The sequence below is a fragment of the Notolabrus celidotus genome, chromosome 9 (genome assembly GCF_009762535.1).
Source record: "Notolabrus celidotus isolate fNotCel1 chromosome 9, fNotCel1.pri, whole genome shotgun sequence".
NCBI lineage: Eukaryota > Metazoa > Chordata > Actinopteri > Labriformes > Labridae > Notolabrus > Notolabrus celidotus.
This window is the reverse complement of record NC_048280.1, coordinates 8,826,375-8,847,396: the sequence shown is the minus strand read 5'-3', so window position 1 is coordinate 8,847,396 and position 21,022 is coordinate 8,826,375. Positions and strand designations below refer to the sequence as shown.

General features: G+C 38.7%; 1 protein-coding gene across 1 annotated transcript; it reads left to right on the top strand.

Annotated features, from left to right (window-relative positions):
- The first annotated feature begins 923 nt into the window (after positions 1-923).
- LOC117819331 (serine/threonine-protein phosphatase with EF-hands 2) lies at positions 924-16,048 on the top strand. Its single transcript, XM_034692630.1, has 16 exons — positions 924-980; positions 2,145-2,272; positions 2,356-2,410; positions 2,497-2,672; positions 4,835-4,949; positions 5,175-5,221; positions 5,631-5,797; positions 5,906-5,942; positions 6,702-6,851; positions 6,951-7,292; positions 10,478-10,663; positions 10,752-10,894; positions 12,606-12,712; positions 14,500-14,666; positions 14,756-14,843; positions 15,451-16,048. Exons 1-16 carry the CDS (start codon positions 929-931, stop codon positions 15,702-15,704), a joined length of 2,214 nt encoding a protein of 737 aa, XP_034548521.1. The 5' UTR covers positions 924-928; the 3' UTR covers positions 15,705-16,048.
- Positions 16,049-21,022: the final 4,974 nt, after the last annotated feature.

Below are 21,022 nucleotides of genomic sequence, written 5' to 3'. Positions count from 1 at the left end.
CAAAGCAAATGGCTGCCTAAAAACCCATTGAAACCGAGAAGTGACTGCCTGACAACTTGGGAAGTGGTGATTGGGAAGAGGAGGTGACCACGTAAGTGAACAGAAGATCTGAAATGTGACTTTGATAGACTCACCAACTGTTCAATATCTGTCAGTGAGACCAAATGTATCAACAATTACAGATTTTTAAAGTCTAATGTGTAACATAATGATCATCAGGTTTCAGCTTGTCCTTGTAACTGTATATTTTGGACCACTTTTATGCCAGGCTAGCCTTGAGTCAATTTCTGCATCATGACTTTCATCAGAAGTCTTCTAAGTTAGATGCACCGGTCCTGCTGCTTCATATTTCAGTCAACTTTTCTCATTTGTTTTTTATTCTAAACAGTAATACATACATCATCTCTTTGCACAGTCATTGTCTTTTTTTATGAAAGCAACATTAGGATGTAAAGCTATTTGCAGCCTCTTATTTTTTTATTGCATAATTTAAGCCTTCGCAGAATACAGACCAAAAACAGTCTCCTGCTGCAGGATTGAGGCCAATCGCAGAGGTCAGTAGAGAACCAGCAGGTAACGAGATTAAAAGGGCACGAAGTTGAACGTCCTGTGGCTTCAGCTCTGCCGACACACGCTTAACTTTCCACTCTGAGAACAAGTGGGTGCCTTTGAGGTCAGAACTGCAGCAGAATTAAGTAAAAAAAAACTGTGGGAAGAGCAGTTAATTTCAGCCTAAAATTTTGGTTTTTGTATCTTGAAAATGTCATACACCCTGTTGTTACAAAGCTACTCGCAATTATTTTACAAGTAAAGCTGGATACACGTATTTAATCCAGTTGCAAATAGACTTACAGACAGTTTTTATGACAGATATTGGATAACTTCTTGCTAATTTGGTGGTTATTTGCTGCTTCATACAGGAACAGTCATGGGATGTGGCGTCACAAAGTCTGACCAGTTCCACAAACACTCCAGAAAAGGTAACCATGATCCTTTAAACAGACACAAACACACCTGTGTGCTCTTTTAACATCATTATTACATTTTAAAAAAGTATATTAACAGCTACAAGCTTCCCTTTCTCGCCTGTTCTGTTCACTTTGAACCGGTACTGTGTTATTCTGTATTTTGTGTAATTCGATTGTCCCTTCTTTTTCCTGCTGCATGCAGCCGTCACAAGTAAGCCACACCTGCTTTGCCTTGTTTGTTGTGTTGTTATTGTTGTTCACCAGATGTTAAGGCTCGGCACATAGATACAATTATACTGTGTCAGGGTCTATGTGAAAAAAAGAATACCTAATTTAAGCAAAGAAAATGATCTTTAGATTTTTGGCTGAGAAACAACGTGGAGACAAAATCTTCAGCAAAAGTGAAAAATTGTGTTTACAGCCAGAGCCAAGCAATAGATAATCCCACAATGATAATGTTGCCTGTATTACAAGCTACAAAATCCAGGTTATGGTTTTTATTAGTTTTTTTTTTTTAATATTTGCTAGTCTTTTTTTTTGGACAGTTTTTTATGGCTGTGAAACAAAATGCCCCTCTCTGTGACTAACCTTATCTCGACTTTGTATTACTTCCTACCTCATGAATCCTACCATAACCTTTATTAGTATACTTCAATTTTATAATTAAATTTGCACACTGTTTTGTACCTGAAAAGATTACAGTATGTGCTTTGAAATTGTACTGCTGAAGTGTAAGCATAAAGTAGCTTAAATTAACATTTACAAACATTTCTCCATGATGTCCCCTTATGTTTGACATTTACGCAAAGCTCCTGTGAGGATTTTTTAACACATTAGTAGACAGACTGAACGTTATACTGATGTCTCAATGTTGACCTACAAAAGCAAACCAGAACACCAGCGAAAAGATGGTTAATTTATCTTAAATAATTCTTCATGCCTGTACTGTCATTAAGTAAACATGATTTAGACATGTTCAGGACATCAACAAAGAGATAAAAGGCCTTTCTTTGTCTACAAAATAGATGCAAACCAAAAGTTCCTCACATGTTCCTTATATATGTCACAAAAAGTGACATATATGAATTGATGTGCCAATTTACCTTCCACCACTGAATGCTTTCTGATAAAATCTGGGCTGCTGTGAAAAATGTGGTCACCTGTGTTGTGTTTCAGCTTTAAGAGCTGCCGTGCTGATTCAGCGATGGTACCGTCAATATGTAGCCCGCACAGAGATGAGACGGAGGTACACCTGGCACATCTTCCAGTCCATTGAGTACTCTGGAGAGCAGGCCCAGATAAAGGTGTGAAATAAGGAAAAGAGAAGATCAAGTGTTATTCTGTATGTGGCTTTCTGTACATATTAATACATCTCCTCCCTGTGCAGCTTTATAATTTCCTCGGCTACCTTATGGACAATTTCACACCATCAAGCTCCGAGCGTAAGACCAAAAAACTTCACTTCACTTCATTCTGTGAAATCCTAATCACTAAGCTCTATCTTATCATCCTCACTTTCTCCATCCAGGGAATCTGATCTCACACATCTTCAGAGAGAACGAGGTTTGCCTGGACGCAGAGTGGGAGAAGTACTTCTGCTACAAGAACATCGAGGTGCCAGAGATTTACTCTGGGCCTCACCTCACCTTCCCCATGACGGTGGACCAGGCAGTTGGGCTGGTGGAGGCCTTCAGAAACAAAAAAGTAAGTGCAGCGTGCAGTTTGACAGTCTGATCTCTTTAAAACATTCACAGGTGATTGAATTCAGTGGCCTTTGTGTCAGTGCACTAACTAAAATTATGTTATATTGCCTCCTGGACTACAAATGACATGTCCAGTGATGCAATCTTGATATTAAAGGCAAATGATTAACTTAACCCTCCTGTAATGTTCGTTTCTCAGGAACAGCAATAATGTTCCTGGGTCAATTTGACCCGGGGCATATTTAGTTATCCAAAAGTGTCAGAACCCCAAAAAATCCCAATAAACATATTTTAAATCTCATTATCAACTCCATTACTAACCATTTAAATCAACATTTAGAGCAATGGTGTTCTTTAATTCTCACAGATCATGGTTCAATGAGGATAACTCACTCGTTTTTCATGAATATTCATGTTAAAACTTAGTAAAATGTTGGTAGGTCTCCCTCGCAGAGAATCTTGATATGTTTTGCCCCTTCCCTGATGAGTGTCCCCTCAATGTGGGTTGAGTTTGCCTACAGGAACAGAGAAGGTGGAGTGAAGAACAGTTGCAAAGAAACAAATAGTATTACACACTTCTGACCCCTTTTAGCCTCCACTTTGACTGCCGGGTCAAATTGACCCACAAACAGTATCTGTGTAATATAAACATGCAGGGGGGGTTGCCAATATGTGAATGGAACCATTTTTATTTTGTATGTTGATTACGCTAATTAAGTCAAGAAGAAGAAGTTTCATACCGAAAAAATACTTAAACAATTTTTTTTTTTTTCGAGTTTTGAAATGGGTCAATCTGACCCGGAACATAACAGGAGGGTTAAAAGCTGAGATTTCACTGAGATCCCTGAGCTTTTTCTCTTTTTTGAACATTACAGATTGAACTCACCTCTTTAACTAAAATACTGCAATAGGTTTCAAAAGCTAGAAAGAAAGATATTGAAGGAACATGTTGCACATTTTCGATCACATGTCGATTTATTCAGGTATTCAGCCAGAAAAGGGTCTGCAGTTGTTACAGATGTTTTGCAAGCAGGTCTTAGAACAGCTGCAACATTTTCTGCAAAGGAAGGCAGCATCTTTGTTGTAGTTTGTTGCGGGTATGTGATGGCTTTGTTAGTTTGGATTTGCATGCTATTACGCCTTTACTTGTACTACTAACTAGCTATAGGAAGACAGACGAGGAACATTGAGAATGGCAGTCTGACATAAAAGTGTAGAGGATGTTCTGGAGGACGAAATACGTAGGATATTCAGTGTGGCCAAAGCTGCAGCTGCATGCACTCAATGCGTCCCTGTCACTTGGCTCTGTTAGCAAGAGAAGTCAACATGTTGGTCAATATAGCATGACTTCACCACATTTACCATAAAGAATTATTGGAAATCCACATGAAACGTGAAGAAACTTGAATGTTCAAAAAGCAATTTCACATGAATTTAGCTGATATTTAATAATAATAATTTAATACTAATTTTATTTGTAGAGCACTTTTCAAAAACCAAGTTACAAAGTGCTTTACATGGACAGCAAAATAAAACAGGCAGATCATAAAAACACACAAGTCAAGATAAAGAAATAAAACATATTTTAAAAGACAGAAAATTCCCCTAAAATAACTCTAAAGGCATACAACTGTTTTACAATACATTTCTTAAGACGGTTAAAATAGAATAAAGTCAAATAAAATTCAGATAAAATCTGAGAGGGCTCTGTGATAGAAGTATGTTTTAAGAAGGGATTTAAAAGAGCTCACTGATCATTTGCATTGCTAATGATCGAAGCCAAATGTTTGGTCTCAGAGCCACAACACATTTATTTACACAAAACTGACTGCCAGAGTTATGTTATTGAGTTTAAGAATCAACCACATCTGGGAGGATCTTTTTAGAATCCAAAAAATCAATCAAGCAAATTTTTCCAAATTTGGATTTGCTTTTCATCTAAAGTTTTACATCTTCAGTCTTACTTACTTAACAAGTCATTGTATATGTCAAAAATTGTTCTTTAGATAAAATGTTGTACCATCTTAAAATTGTTTTTCTTGTTATTTGTAAGGTGTAAAAACAAACACATCCAGAGATAAATCACAGCAGCTATCAAACACTAAGTTTGACCTCCTCTTCATGACTTTGTTTCCTCTTGCTAACCCGCTTCTCTCCCAGCAGCAGTTGCACTCACGCTACCTCCTCCAGCTCCTGCTTGAGACATGGAAACGGTTCCGGTTGTTACCAAACATCAACCGCGTCGCCACCTGCCAAAGCAAAGAAATCTGTATTTGTGGTGAGTAAGAAGAGATTATACATTCTTTAGATTCAGGTATGGATGTCAGACAGTGCTGAGGTATGATAAAGACAAAGTTTTCTGTTCCATGCTATGAATTTTAACCCTCAGTTATCGGCCAATTCTAAAAGATTTTTTTGACCTGACCAAAATTTGACATTTTCTTCATTGTGTTGTTATTATTGAGCTGTGTTGATTAAATAGAGTTTATCTTCTTCATCAAAGGGGACTTGCATGGACAACTGGAGGACCTGCTGCTGATTTTCTACAAGGTCTGAACCTCATTCTCTAAAAATCAAATGGAGTAACAGTCAATTACTCTGACTGTGAGCGCTGCATGAGTAGCTAATATTTTTCTTTGATTAAAAAATATTTGATTATTTGTTGAGCTGAAGTTGAAAAAAAAAACCATCTCATCTTATATCTGGTGGGTAAATAAATATGTTAAGCTGCATTTTCTACTTTTAAGGGCTCTGAAAATCGAAGCTAGTGAAACAAGGGCAACACCCAGACTGCTTTAAGTCTTCATGCTGTGGCTGAGGATTTTTTAAAAATTAGATTGCACAATAAACCTTTAATGCAGCATTTTTGTTTTGCTGTTATTAACATTAGTTGTGTAGTTTTAAAATCTTAAAATGACCTTTCACACAGCTTTAATATGTTGTTTCTTTCTTGTTACAGAATGGCATGCCATCCTCAGAGAATCCATATGTGTTCAATGGAGACTTTGTGGACCGAGGCAAGGACTCCATTGAGATCCTCATCATCCTGTTTTCGTTCCTGCTCGTCTACCCGGGCGATGTCTTCCTCAACAGAGGAAACCATGAGGATCATATAGTCAACCTGAGGTAAAATAATATCTGATTGAGCCTTCTTTTGCACTGCTTTGCTTCTTACACATCCAGTAAAAATCTTTCATCTCTTACTGTTATGTGGTGTTTCTCTTGCTGCTGAAGGTATGGCTTCACAAAGGAGGTGTTGTCTAAATACAAGGTAAGCTCATGTAAACCTGAACCTTCTAGCCTCAGCACACTGCTCTCTCTTTTTGTGACTTGCCTATCAAACCAGTGAACAAAGACAGATGTATCCTACCTGACTATCTTGAGAGCAGCAAGTGAAAATAGTAACAGTCGTCTACGCCTACACATATCCTGGGAAGCTTCATATAGGCCAGCTTCGTTTGCCGTGAAACACTGGTCACTCCTCCTCACAGCTAAGAGGATTTGAGGTCATTAAAGCAGATCTCTGGTCTCTGAAGAGTTAGAGAGGTTGAAAAGGTTCAAAGATCAACAGATGTAACATCAGATGTCCCAAATGATTCATATTTGCTGTTTTTTTTTAATTCCTGCACAATGTCAGCTCTGTTTCTATCGACTATGCACCAAACTACTGGTCTGAAACATCTACTGGAGCTATAAGCTTCAAAAATCGCGTGATTAAAGATTGAACTCTTGATAAAATTATCTGAAATAAGGAATTTAGAATTTACATAGTTACAAATCAAGTTTGAGACGACCACAGTATTTTTTTCATCTAATAGTAGCCAAACTTCTCTGTGTTTATGATAATGAGCTGATGGTGCTTTTCCTCTGTTCCTCCTGACATCAATGCTTTTGAAATACAAGAAGTATTTTCCACATTAGTAAAAGCTCTTACTTACATTTAATAGTGACCAAAGTCTGCCATTAAACTTAAAGACGAAGGGGAGGATGTTGATTAAAGTTTTCTTCTGTTTGTGACCCTCCTCCTTAGATGTATGGAAAACGCATCCTGAAGCTGCTGCAGAAGATTTTCAGCTGGCTGCCTTTAGCAACTGTGATTGATCAGAAGGTGGTGGTGCTCCATGGTGGGATCTCTGACACCACAGACCTCGGCGTGCTCTCCAGAGTGGACCGACACAATGTGAGAAAATGACACTTCTTTTTATTTCACTCCAGTTTTTTTATCAATTACTGTGAAAGCGCCCTGAAATCTGTGCTCTCTGTCTGTGTTTTCTTCCAGTATGTTTCAGCGCTGAGGCCTCCAAAGAAGAAAAACACAACCCACTCTGTGAGGTCTGTTGACTCGGACATAGATGAGGACTTCTGGTCTGCGAACAGAGTCATCCAGCGCCGGTGTTCACTCACGTATCCTAAAGCTTTCGGAGACCGCGACAACTTCCACAACCGCTCTCTGCAGGACTTCTCAGACAGGATCAAATTGGGCCCGATGGGTGAGCTGGAGACGGGCCGGAAGAAAAAAACACCTTTGAGCCCAGGAGTAAACCGACCAGAAAAAGAGGCGACTCCATCTGGGTCCACAGACTCTGTTAACAGCGACAGCGTCAAGGATGAGTGGAGACAGGTCAGTAATGATTATCCAACACCAATGTTTGCCCTGATATTTTGGCATAGTTTTTTATCCCATCTAATGCCAACTCATACCACATTGTCCTTTTGAAGTGAGGTTTGTAAAGCAGTGCTACTAATTTAATGATGAAAGAAGTGTCGCTAAATAGTGTATTAATGCCCCAGTGTTAGTTTTTGGAGGAGTTTAAGTCTAATAATTTATTTGATGCTATATGAAGTAGTATGACGCCATGGATGTCGAATCTTGCTCCTCTGTGTGTACTCGATGAGCAGATAGAGGACGGACTGTGAGAGAAAATAGAACGAACACCAGAACAAGAGTCCACAAGTTTTCCAAAACTGTGAATGTCTGTTTCAAACCCGGTTCTAAAAGTTTTTGCCTCACTTCAGGGAGCTGTTGAGCTGTCAATGTTTTTATACAGTCTGTGGTGCTGACATGAGGAGTCTGCTGCTCCATATCAACATATTAAATGCAGGTTTTGGTTAGAGGGAGTGGCACCAACCTATCCCACCTGCTCAAACTCTGACTAAAAATGACGCCCCTAACTCATTATGTAATGGGGATGGTACTTTGGCTTCACTTTTGTTAGACTGAAGTTGATGGAGATACACCAACCATCTTTATACAATACAGTCAATGGTCTACATCACACAGGACATTAAAAAGGACTGTGTATTACATTTAAGAGTTATAGCTAAGCTCTAGATGTTGCACCGTCTTAAAGATGGCTTGTGGAGTTTTCTTAGAGAAAAAAAAATTATAAATATATTAACAAACTTGCACTCATACTTACTATGTAATTTTCTTCCCAGTTAAACGTTATAAATATTACGGTAGAAGGCATTCAAATCCATCATGGTTTAAATCTAGTCCTAGTACTTCCTGTCTTTGTTGGAAAATTTCAAAATTATGAATATCTTTTTCACTCTGAAATTAATCATCATTAATCACAGCGTCACTGGTTTTGTAAATATTTGTAAATTTATTTATTTAGTTGTGTATATACGTTGTAAGGAAATGCTTATTCTTACTTCTTTAACTTTAATTTGAATTGCTAATAACTTTTTGATAATTGCTATTTTATAAGCTCTTGTTTACTTTATACTGTTTTGCACTGTCTACTTTGCTGCTGTAACGCTTAAATTTCCCCATTGTGGGACGAAAAAAGGATATCTTATCTTATCTTATCCTGAAAGTCTCTTCTCTGTGAGGTTATATCAGGCCTTAAATTGTCCCGCGTGAGAAAGTGACTACACCATGTGGAAAATAAAGGGTTATTTTGGTCACTGGTCATGGCCTTTGTGCTTTGGCTCTGTGTCAATGGACTATATCAGTCCAGATGAACGCTACATCAGTGATCAACACTCACTGCAGAGGAGCTGCAGTAATCCAATGTGTCATTAATCCCTCTGCTGTGAGTGCAATCTGCTTTTCAAACATGTCGTCACCACCGTAAGCACAGGCTGTTGAAGTATTTGGTCTCATTCAAGTCCTGCATGTGTTGTTGTCATGTACGTAGAACTAACTAAGTCAACGTGACTGTCCGATAATATAGAGAGGCTTTCAGGTGTTTTGAACCACGGCCCCTCCCTCTGGAATTTGCTCCCTCAAGCCATCAGGTCTGCTGAGTCTGTTGATAGCTACAAAAAATTACTCGAAACACATTTGTATACTCAGGCCTTCATAGAACCTCCCATTTAACCTCTACTGTTGTCTGTTTGTTGCTTTGTTTGTCTGATTATTTCTGAATATGTATTTTGTTTCTATCTAGCTTGTTTTTATTGTTTTTTGCCTGTGAAGCACTTTGTAACCGAATGTTTTAAAAGTGCTATATAAATACATTTTTACTTACTTACTTACATAACCCTCCTGTTATGTTGTGGGTCAAATTGACCCTTTTAAAGTCTATTTTAGGTAATACATGCCTCCCAAACCAGCTAAATGCAGCATAAAAATCTGGGCAGCATGTGACAGAAGAGGAGTCGTGTTAATTTATCAACATCACTTCATAAAAATTAAAAAAGTTTAAAAAGTTTAAACATTCATTTTAATGAAAAACGAGTGAGTTTACCTCATGAACCATGATCTGTGGAATTAAAGACACCAATGGACTAAATCTTGATGTAAATGGTTAAAAAATAGTTTAAAAAATTGATTTAAAAAACATGTATTGGGATTTTTTGGAGTTCCAACACTTTTGGATAATTAAATATGCCCTGGTTCAAATTGACCCGGAACATTATTGCTGTTCCAGAGAAACAGACATAACGGGAGGGTTAAAACAGAAACAACTTCAAATAAACTTACATAACAAATGAAGACACAGTTTGATGTATTTGAAAGGCTTTGATATAATCAAGTGAACTGATTAGAGGCTTTTTTTGTGATCACATTTTGGTGCTCTGTGGATATTTTTTTGGGTGTGCTGTGATAAAATCTGAATTAGAAGGATTATAAATATATAACAATAACTTATCTGCAAACAACAAGACTTAATGTGCCTAACATCCTTTAAAGGCAATCTTATATCACAAAATAATCACTCAGCCTTAGTTAGAAGTATTGGATATATACATAAACAATAAGTCATCTGCATATAACAAAACTTTATGCTCTTCATCTCCAACAGGATTCCTTATATAGTCTAGTGAGGCTGAGAAAGAGATTGCAAGAGGTTTGATAGCTAATGCAATAAGCAGAGGAGATAGCAGACAGTCATGTCTAGTACATCACGTTGTATTAAAGTACTCTGACCTTAGTTAATTTGTCTAGACTGAGGCCATTGTAAAAGCACTAAGGAGATTGATCTATGAAGTAAATTTAGCACAAATAAAACCTCAATGGCCTTGGTGAGAAGAGACAATCACAACCAACACTGTCAGAGGTCATTTTTGCATCCAGGGATATAAAAAATTTAGACAAAAATTAAATTGAGGGTAAATATATATCAACTTAACGACAAAAGTACTGTTTCATTGGGTTTATTGCTTTTCATAGAGTGTGATCTCAATCAATTAATCAATCAATGTGATCTCTCTTGCCAAACTTAAAATCATTGTACTTTTCTTGATAATTTACTTAAATAAAGCAGGTTATTGAACCACAAAGGACATTCAATAGAAACATTCTCCTCTTTAACAATGCTATAAAGTTAAATCTTCCTGTTCCTGTTCCTCCAGATCCTGGATCTGCTGTGGAGTGACCCAATGGCCGCAGACGGCTGCATACCTAACGAGGTGCGGGGCGGAGGCTGCTACTGGGGCCCTGATGTCACTGAAGACTTCCTGAACAGGCACAACCTGCAGCTCCTGATCCGCTCTCACGAGTGCAAACAGGAGGGTTATGAGTTCTGCCACAATCGTAAGGTGAGCTCACAGACTGACGGACACATAAGTGTTCTAAACTCTGTAAATGATACACTAAAACATGATCCATTTCTTTCATTTCTCTCAGGTCCTCACTCTGTTCTCTGCCTCCAATTACTACGACGTGGGAAGCAACAGGGGGGCCTATGTGAAGCTGGGCCCAGACCTTGTGCCTTATGTGGTTCAATATCAGGCGAGCAGCATGATCAGAGAGCTCACCTTGAGACAAAGGTACAAGAAAATGGTCAAAAATGTGAGCTGCAACAGGGATACAGATGTCATCCCTTTGTTCCGAGAGTCCTATAAATAAATGTTTGAGACAGTCTTTTCTTTTCATATTGCAAAAAAAAGAAGAGTTATTCAAACTTCCAGATTGAAATACCCTTCCAATGATACAATCCATTCAAAACAAGAACAATTTCTCTCAACATTAAACCCTTTAAGGCTTTCTTCGTGTTACATTTGAAATACTCATCAAACACAAGTTTCCAGAAACAGAAATGATCCTGATTCATGTGGTGTTAATATTTATGATTCCTGCATTAGTTTTGATTTTAAAAACCTAGTACACTTACCAGATCCAAATTTGCGATTAAAAGGGGAATCAAAACAGAAAAATGCCAACTCAAATGGGTGGAGGGAATTTAAGTGGAAGATTATAACAAGATTCTGTAGGACACCAGAAATAGTTGCCAAGATGGACCCATCTCACTCAAATCAGTGCTGGAGAAATTGTGGTTCACAATTGGGGAACAACACACACATATTCTGGACTACCTACTTCAAATACTCTTGACATCAGCAGTCAAATGTATCACGATTAAGTGGTTAAAACCTGAGCCCCCCTCACTCAGTTAATGGATTGATAAAGTTTCCGAAATACATCTGATGGAAAAGATAACATACTCTGTGAGACTGCAGAGGGATGTGTTTGCTGGAAGGTGGAGCCCTGCCTTGATTTTGTCGGTCCAGTAAAGTGCTCTTCTTTGTTTCTTTAATTTATTCACTTATTTTTATTTATATTTTTCTCTTCCTTCCTTTTTCTATTATCTCGCTCTCTCTCTATGTAAAATGTATGTCTTTTGTGTTTTGTTTATTGTTATGTTATATTCTATGAAACCATATAACAACAGATACAGTAAAGATGCGTAAATGAATGTTTAAGTTGCCTAAACCAAAATAAAAACTAAGTTTAAAAAAAATATAAAAAAATAAAAATGATGGAAACAAATCATATCTACGCAAAGTCTATAGCAAAAGTTTCAGCCTGGTGAAGCATGACGATGGAAATAGAGGAGAAGGCTAGCATGTCTGTGTCCAAAGGCCACCATGTCTTTATATAAGTTTCTTTAAATCTCATTAATTAACTCTATATCTTGTTTGTTTACCTTTGGACAGAGCCAGTCCAATGCAAAGCTGAGCTACCATGCTGTCAGATGGTGCTTCATATATAGTTTGCAGAAACTGAGAGGTCTCTATCATCTTATGTAGAGAGATATAAATTGTTGTCAAATGAGCTTTGTTTAATCAGATAACTCACTGTTTCCACAGTCTCATTAACATAATACATGAAGGTACTCCTGATGAGTTGTACTGAATGAAAACGTTTAGTCTGTTTTTTTTAAGATGCTTTTGGGGCTTTTGATGCCTTTATTTAGAGAATAGCTCAGTAGATAGAGTGGGAAACTGGTAAGAGAGAGCAGGGGATGACATGATGACGAGTGACAGAGGGTCATAGGTCAGATTTAAACCCAGGCCGCCTGCTTCAAGGTCTTTAGCCTCTGTATGTGGGACATGCAATTTAACTACTGAGCTCAACCAACGCCCCACTTTTTATCTTTTATGTAAAGACCACTGTGATATAACTATTGTGTGAATAATTACTGTTCCCAACAGTTTTTAAAAAGTATATCTTTTACACCTGTTGTCATTTTGCTTGCAGTGTTGGGCGAACAGAGCGCTCCGCCCTCAAAGTCCTACGGGAGCAGCTGTTTGCACACAGATCTGACCTCATCTGTGCCTTCAAGCAGTACGACAGTGAGAACACAGGTATGAGTTATATCTTTCATGGAGAAACTCACCGGTTATATTTTCTAAGTCCTCAAGAGATTGGGTGTGACTTGATGTTATTACTGATCTGTTGTGTTGGTTTGGGTTCTGGGAGGATTATATCTGGATGGTGAGAAACTTGAGCTTGCAGTTTTGTATTTTTATCCCCATTCAGGGAAACAAACACATGGGCTGACCAAAAGTTCAGCCCAGAAGATTGAATAGTTTCACAGAAACTTAAGCTGAAACTGTTGTTCAGAGACTTACCCTTCACCAGACAAAGCTCCCGTTTTCATGTACATAATCAGTAAACAGAGAAGTCTGTCCATTTCTGCCCTACTGTCTCCTCACGATATTTATGTTTTTGTAGAAATTTTCATTATGAAACTCTAAAAAATTCCTGCCTTGAACTGAACAAGTAAGCGTAACTTTTTTTAAATTTAATGTGAAATAGATATTTTTCTGAAAGAGTCACAGTGTATCAATAGGCATGAGAGAGGCAGTTTATGAGTTTAAAAAGGAAAGTTTATAGATGTCACAGCCATTGCTTTTGCATTACTTGCTTTTCTGTTTGCTTGCTGCTTTTCTGCATTCACTAGAGGGAAATTGTTTTAAAAATCATCTTTCAGGGCCTGTGTCCACTATCCGCTTAAAAAAAAATATATATATATACACATATTTTGGTAGCAAACACAGCCTCAATTTCAGAGCACTTTTCACAGGCACTTGCAAGGCTATGGAAGTTGACCCACGGCATTTCTGATTCCCATAGTGGAGACCGTCAAGTCTGTTTTCTGTATGCTTTATATTTGCTTCTATTCTCACAAAGAAAACCTAAAAGTTACAGATAAAAGCTTTAGAAGCAGCAGCTGTAGACCTGAGGAAGAAACAGCACCCTTGACAAAGAGGCAGTGTGGTTCGTTTCCCCTCTGTACAGACCTTCACCTTTGTTGTTGGTTCAGTTGATATCAGAAGTCCTGCCCCTTCTTGATTTTGATTGATCGGTGATGGAGAAGTTGAAATGATGATGTTCTAAAGTTAAACTGTTTTCGAATGTGAGTATCTGATGCAAAGCAACAAAAAACAGCTGACGGGGATACCGTGTTTGCACTTAAGACACTAAGTATAGCTGAACTGCTGAAAATGCTGAGCTGCATTGATTCTGTAGAGAAAAATAGGTGCTGCCAGTGCAAAACATGCTGTTGGTGGACACAGGCCCTTTATCCTCTGATCAAAGAGTGAATGAAAGTTTAACTTGTTTTTCTTTTAAAAGACTGAATATTTCTAAATTTAGAGCATCCCTGTAGATATAAATAACTTTGTGTGACTGAGGTTTAAAAATATAATAGTGATAGTGAAACAGGTCAACATGTTTTTGTTGGTTTGTGTTGTGAAAAATTGACATCTCTTAAAAGGACGTTAAAAGGATTCATATGAACTTTGTGAGACTTTCACTGTTGAAAACAACTCACTTATACAATATGTACTCCTCACAAACTGTTTAAACATCTTTAATATGTCTGTGTAGAAAGTCTTTTTCATCTCTTCTGTAACTTTCATATACTGACACAAGTATATAAGAAAATAACAATAGATAATATTGTTCATTTTTGCTGTGGATACATCTGGAGTAAAGTTTTTGAGTCAGTCTTTGATCTGCCTGGACTGTGTTGGGAAGGAATGTAGAAGAAAGAAGAAGACAAAGCAGCAAATGTTTAGATGATGTTTCACCAAATCCCATATTTTATTGTGAACCAGAAAATGAGAGAATATTTTTTGCCTGTCAGGTCTTGTGTGTGTGAATAATTGGGCCTCAGCTGTGGAGAGTGTGATGTTCCTCGGTCTGCCCTGGAGGGTGCTGCGTAGTCAGCTTGTTACCTGCAAGCTCATTGACGGCCTGATTGACTACAACGAATGGTTCAAGGAGCTCGCAATCAAAGGACCCAACACAGATGTAAGGATCGACTTCTCCTGATCCAAAATCTTAAATCTCATACATAGAATTTAAAAATACATTTTTGTCCCCCTTTCCTCCACTGTCAGCATATCGACCAGAGTCTGCTTGAGACTTTGTACCGCCACAGAGCCACCCTGGAGACAATCTTCAGAATCGTAGACACAGATAACTCAGGTAAAAGAAGTTACTGACACTCTTTTAAATAAACAGCACTTCTTCTTTTTCACATGACTCATATTGGGTATATGCACTTTAATTCACAATATTGTAATTCAATAAATCTCATCAGTTCAGCTGTAATTTGACATCTTGAATCCCTGTAATGATGAAAGAAAACTTAACGATCTAAGTTTAGATCTTGATTTTTATTGCTCGTCTATGCAGCAGCCTATGTCAGAATGTCTATTGCGTATACTGCGAGACAAATTGGCTTTTGTTCAACAGCTTGATGAAGTTAGTGACTCATGGAGGAAATCCAGCGACAGACAGTCTGGTGCAGCAGAGGTGTGAAGTGTGTCAGAGATCTTTAAAGTGTGTGTTGTGTCCATCCACTGAGCTAATCCACCTGTGGCATGCAAAGAAGGCCACAACATGTCACTAGCTCCTGAATCCTTCCAGTTAAGACCAGGATTAACCCCCTGATCTAGTGGTCCCTCCAGCCCCCACCCTTGGACACACTTTTTTCTAAATCTGTATGCACCTGTCCCTGCATTTTTATAGTTTTCTATTATGTTTTGTAACTTTATCTGTGATCTCATTTTTCCTACCCCTACCTCTTCAGGCTTCATCACCATTGAGGACTTCCGACAGACATGGAAGCTGCTCAGCGTCTACCTGAAAATGGAGATCACAGACGAGGCCATCTCAGACCTCGCCGTCACCATCGACAGCAACCAGGATGGAAGCATAGACATCGATGAGTTCATGGAGGCTTTCCGCCTCACTGACAAGAAGAGCCGGCTGGAACGAGGCCGCAGCATGTTCATGGGCACAGCCACCGACCTCACCAAGCTCGAGGGAGACCCAAACATTTGAACGCAGAGAGAGTGAGCAAAAACTGAAAAGGAGAGCACGACCTCAGCTCAGACTCTCCTCAGACGGGCAGGGAAGGAGGGGACCGGGAGATCCAGCCAACGCAAGCTGCTTTAATGAGGCACATGAAGATGTAGGATACTGCTGAGCCACGTGGATCACAGGCAATTAGAGACAGGTTAGGTAGCAAGGTGTTTGACAGCAAATGTTGGTTTCACACTCACAAAGTGTAGGTTACAGTGCTTCATAAAGACTGTGGTCTGTTATATTCTGTAGAATATTAAAAATCCACAAACAGAAAAAAAGAAACCATATGTAAATATAAGACAATGCTGTAAGATACTATACTCACATTTATTATAAACAATCCTACATTTTATTAAAAAAAAATTTTGAATAAGAGAAAAAGTTTTAACCTTTATAAAGACTGTTTAAATAAAATGGGTAACCTCTGCACTTTTTAAAAAGCAGAAAAGCCCACACACACAACGCCACCAAAAGTTTAATAATCACAATTTTTTCACCAAAACAGTCTTCATCAATGACAACAACTCACCTGATGAAGACTATGCGGTTGAAACTGTGATTATTCAACTTTTCGTGGTGTTTTTTCTCACCACAATACAAATACAATTTACAAACATCATTTTCATTTAAGCCTCTTGGAGACTCATATTAATGGATCCAATGAGCCTCTCTCTAAAGGAGTTTCTTGCAGAAACCACCCTCCTTAACATCTGCGCCCTGACTCTAGGTGCTATGAGTACAACATTCACACATTTTATTTATAATCATCAAATACACTCTGTGAGGACTGCTGTTATTCATCATCCATCCTGATCAGAGTGATTGATGTCCAAGAAAATTAACAGTTAAAGAAAAAAACAAATCTGTTATTACATTGAGATATACTTTTTAAACATTAGTTTTGATCTTTTGGTAAACATAATATCAGTTAGCTGTTTAAAAAAAATCTAAAAAGATAATTTTCTAGACCCTCAGGTTTCCTCATGAAAGGTCTGAAACCTGAAAACAATAAAATTACTACAATTAAAAAAAGTAGACGAGTTAATATTTACACATCAGAGCTTTACTAGGAAGATGTTCGGGTTATCTCTTACTTATATTTGTCATTTTTTTTAATTTTCTGACCAGAAATGAACTGACATCACAAATTTCACACATGCCTCTTTAGATAATGTGTTTAGTTTAACATAGAGCCAAAAAAAGCAAAACAAAACAGTTTTTAATGATAGAAAAATCCATGATTGAGGGCATATCATAACATTTTTCAACAGGAAACAGTGAAAGTATCTTCTATAAGATATAAAAAGATCTTTATTGTTGCATTCTATTTTTCTCAACAACTTGTGTCACTTATGATCCCTCCTGTCCACTCAGGTTTATTTTAAGAACACCAGCAGGGGGCACCACAGACCTGTCAGTCCAGCTGAAAGTAATCACTACTGGACTCAGTAATGCTATTTTAAAAGATGTTACGTCTCTAGCACCTGCGTACTCAGCAGGCTTTGTGATTTAGTGTGCAGGGGTTCTTCTGTTTATCAGTGCTCCTACCCACATGTGATGTTTGAAGAACTACACTTCTCCTGAGGACTCTATAGAAACCAAGGAAACTAAAATGTACCCCCAAAAAGTCATTATTAGAGAGTAAATAATCGTGCAGCTCTGCATCAGTTGCACAAAGTATAATATGCGACTCAATGTTGCTGGTGCCTTAGCATTAGAAGTGTTTTAACTTCTAGAGATGAAGTTAAGTCGAGTACATGCACTGAAAATGTTTTCTATCAACTGCCAACAATGTACTGTGGTCCCTCCTCGTCTCAGGTGGGACTCTCACCTTGTCCAGAACGGGGAACTCATGCTCATATTCATTTGAATTTTAGGATGCATGTCTACCTCCAGACTGTTGCTTTGATGACAGGAATCCTTATTAAAATGTTGAGCTTATTGGTTTTAGACACGGCATCATGGAGGACGTTTGTTTTTGTTTTGTTTTGTTTTGTTGAATCTCCTGACATTCCAAGGTTGGATAAAACATCCACTCTGTTAAATATCATTTATTTGAACCAGAAGGGACATCAAGAAATCACCTGCGTATGTCTAAAATGTTTGTGTTGAGTTCTAAATGTAAATATTGTATTATTTTTTTAGTATGGTGACCATGTAAAACATACACCATAAATACAAAAGTCTCAGTAAAACCTGTAGTGTTCAGTTGTTTCCATATTTGCCTGTTGTTTCCATATTTGCGTGTGTGCGTGTGTGCGTGTGCGTGTGTGCGCGCGTGTGTGTGTGTCCTACATTGATTCAAGAAACACTTCAGTCTTTTACTTCAGGTAAAGCACTGGTACCACACTTGGGCAGCTGTAGCTTAATAGCAGAGTCATATATTCATGTATAGCCTGGTGATGGTAGCCATTTTGTTCCTGTTGGAGTGGTACACACTGATTTAATTAATAATGATTTAAATTTGCAGTCAGAGGAAGTTTAAAGCTATACATTGCCGTTTGAAATCATAGTGAATAGCACCTCCTTGTGGTGAAGATACTCAAATGTCTTGAAATGTCGTGGATGGTCTTCAAAAAGTTAGGCCTCTATGAGTATTCAGATGCTACATGTAAGTTTCCTGAAGTTTGCTGGATGATTTTACTAACTTGGGTGAACGACATGAACATTACTGATAACTAATAAACAATAATGACTGACAAACCTCAGTTAAGTGTACGTGTTTGTTGTGTTTAGGTTTGGTTTCTATCAGAGAGTGCCGGTGCTAGCTGTTTTCCCATGTGTCTAATCTTTAGACAGTATGAACATGTGGACGACATTAAAGCTTCCTTAAAGTGAAGCCAAAACATCTGGACTCGCAACATGCAAATGAGGCAGGGAAGGAGTTGAGAAAATGTGTTGTCCTCTTATATACAGCCATTAGTCTAGTCCATGGCTGTGTACGAGCTTGTATAGTATACTATTCATACTAAGTACAGTTTCACATCGAGGCTGTAGCACGTACCTAATTCATAGCACGCAATTTGGTGTACTGATGTGCTGTACACCCGATTAGCCAGACTTTTTATGTATGGGACTGTATTAGTATGGGAGGTAGAACCTTCAGTTATCAGGCCCCTCTCCTTTGGAATCATCTACCAGTCAGGGTCCGGGAGGCAGTCACCCTTTCTACTTTTAAGATTAGACTTAAAACTTTCCTTTTTGGCTCAGGCTTGGACCAGCTCTTAGTTATGCTGCTATAGACTTAGACTGCTGGGGGAACTGGCGCACTGACACACTGGGATCCTATCTCACCCCCTTCCCCCCAACCCCCGTCACTTACTTTAACTCTGCCTGTCCCATTAAAAGTTACTAACCATAGACCTTTCTGTAGTCCCTGAGCTCCCTTGTCTTGTAGGTCCCTCTGAGCTGCCGTAGACATCCTCCCGCTGCAGACATCCTCCCGCTGCAGACGTTCTGGACTCCAGCTGATACGGACGTGCTGGACTCCAGCGGCAACAGCTACCACTACTTGTCTCATCACTATCACCTCTCTCTCTTACTCTCCTCTATCTCTCTTTCAAGACCAAACTCGGTCCAGGCATGATGGCTGTCTAACATGAGTCTGGTTCTGCCTGAGGTTTCTGCCTGTTAAAAGGAAGTTTTTCCTCGCCACTGTAACTAGCTAAATACTGCGATGTGCAATGCTCATGATGGATTAAGGTGGGGTCAGACTGAGTCTTACCATGTCTTGAAGTTGGGTCTCTGTTCATAGTTTGACATAGGGTACGGTCTAGACCTGCTCTGTTTGTAAAAGTGTCTTGAGATAACTTTTGTTGTGATTTGGCACTATACAAATAAAGATTGATTGATTGATTGACAGGAGCTAACACCTGATGGGCACACTAGCTTAGCCATTGTAGCTCAGATCAGTAATACATTGTTTATGAAGTCACATGATGTGGAGAGGGCATGGATTAGTTTGCTGTAGACCGCATCCTAACTGTTAAGGGAGTAGGCAGTATGCAGTATTGAGTATGTAGTAGTTGGTACATTAATAAGTGGTTTCAGGCTCATGCTAAGCTAACCACTACTGCTGCGATCTATTCAAAGCATAACTTGAGTTGATTCAATATTAATCTCTTGTTGAGAAAACGCCCTTCCACCACCACAATGTCAAAGTATTACTTTAATCATCACCAACATGTGAGAACAATGTCCAGCAGCCTCTCTGGGGATGGAGCCTGACATGCCACAGCCTGCTTTTCACATCCATTCACCTCCGCCCCCAGCAAACAAACCCACTCTCTGGTGACATGTGGGACAAAAGAAGTAGGCGGTTAGACCTATTTTTCGCGGTGCAGCGGAGGAGGGGGACATTTATTGTCTGCTGTCTGCAGGTGGTCTTACAGTTGTAAAGCTGCTGGAGCTCTATCTTAATGAAGCCATCTGAATGGAGGATTCTCAGCCGAGTGGAGCGTCTCAAAGCTCTCACTGTGATAGCTGAGGCCTGACATCACTTTGAGTAACAATAAATTACTTCTCAGGACCTGGAATGTGCTGTTGAGTTTATCTATTCATTTTTTTGAAAGACCTCATGCACACAGGGGAAGGAGGGTGCAAAGGATGCCAAACAAAGACAAAAAAGACAACTTAAAGCCAAAATAAACCATGAAGAGGGGATTTAACCCCTATAAAAGGGGAATGAACCATCTCTAGTATCAGAGATTGAAGGAAAATGTGCAGACAGGACGCCTACAGACCTTGAACCAAAGTCAAGGGCATAAACATGACGTAAGAGTTCACACGAGGCAAACTTCACTTCCCCGTGGCCACCTTTGATAAATACACTCAAGGCTGCTGCTTTGTACACATTTAATAGCTCTGAGGATTCTTGGATTTCTGTCTGTCATAACTCGACATAAATGACAGAAGACTCTGAAAGCCTGTACTCCTTAAAATCTTGCCGGAGCTTGTTGCAGTTAAGCTGTGGGCTTAACATGTGGCAGAAACTGTCAAAACAGAGAAGAATCATAGCTTTTCAGTGAACCAATTCTCACTAAAGGATAGTTTTCCACAAACGTACATGTTTACGCAAAGTAGAGACAAGTCCTTGCTCTTTCATCCTTGTTTTTCCTGTTACATACTTAATCAAATAACTCTGGCCCTGCAGTAAGGCCTTTCACTGAACGCTTAGTCATAGTTACTAAGTATTTTTCTTCTGAAGCCATGATAAGACTGTAAGTGCTCCAGGGAAAGGGTATCAGGTACAGAGTCGTATAAAACCACAAGAGAATAAACAGCAAAGTGTCCCA

Coding starts and splice junctions, on each gene's coding strand:
- LOC117819331 (XM_034692630.1), top strand. CDS start 929: ATGGGATGTGGCGTCACAAAGTCTGACCAGTTCCACAAACACTCCAGA. Junction 981..2,144: donor CCACAAACACTCCAGAAAAG/GTAACCATGATC, acceptor GTTGTGTTTCAG/CTTTAAGAGCTGCCGTGCTG. Junction 5,943..6,701: donor AGGTGTTGTCTAAATACAAG/GTAAGCTCATGT, acceptor CCTCCTCCTTAG/ATGTATGGAAAACGCATCCT.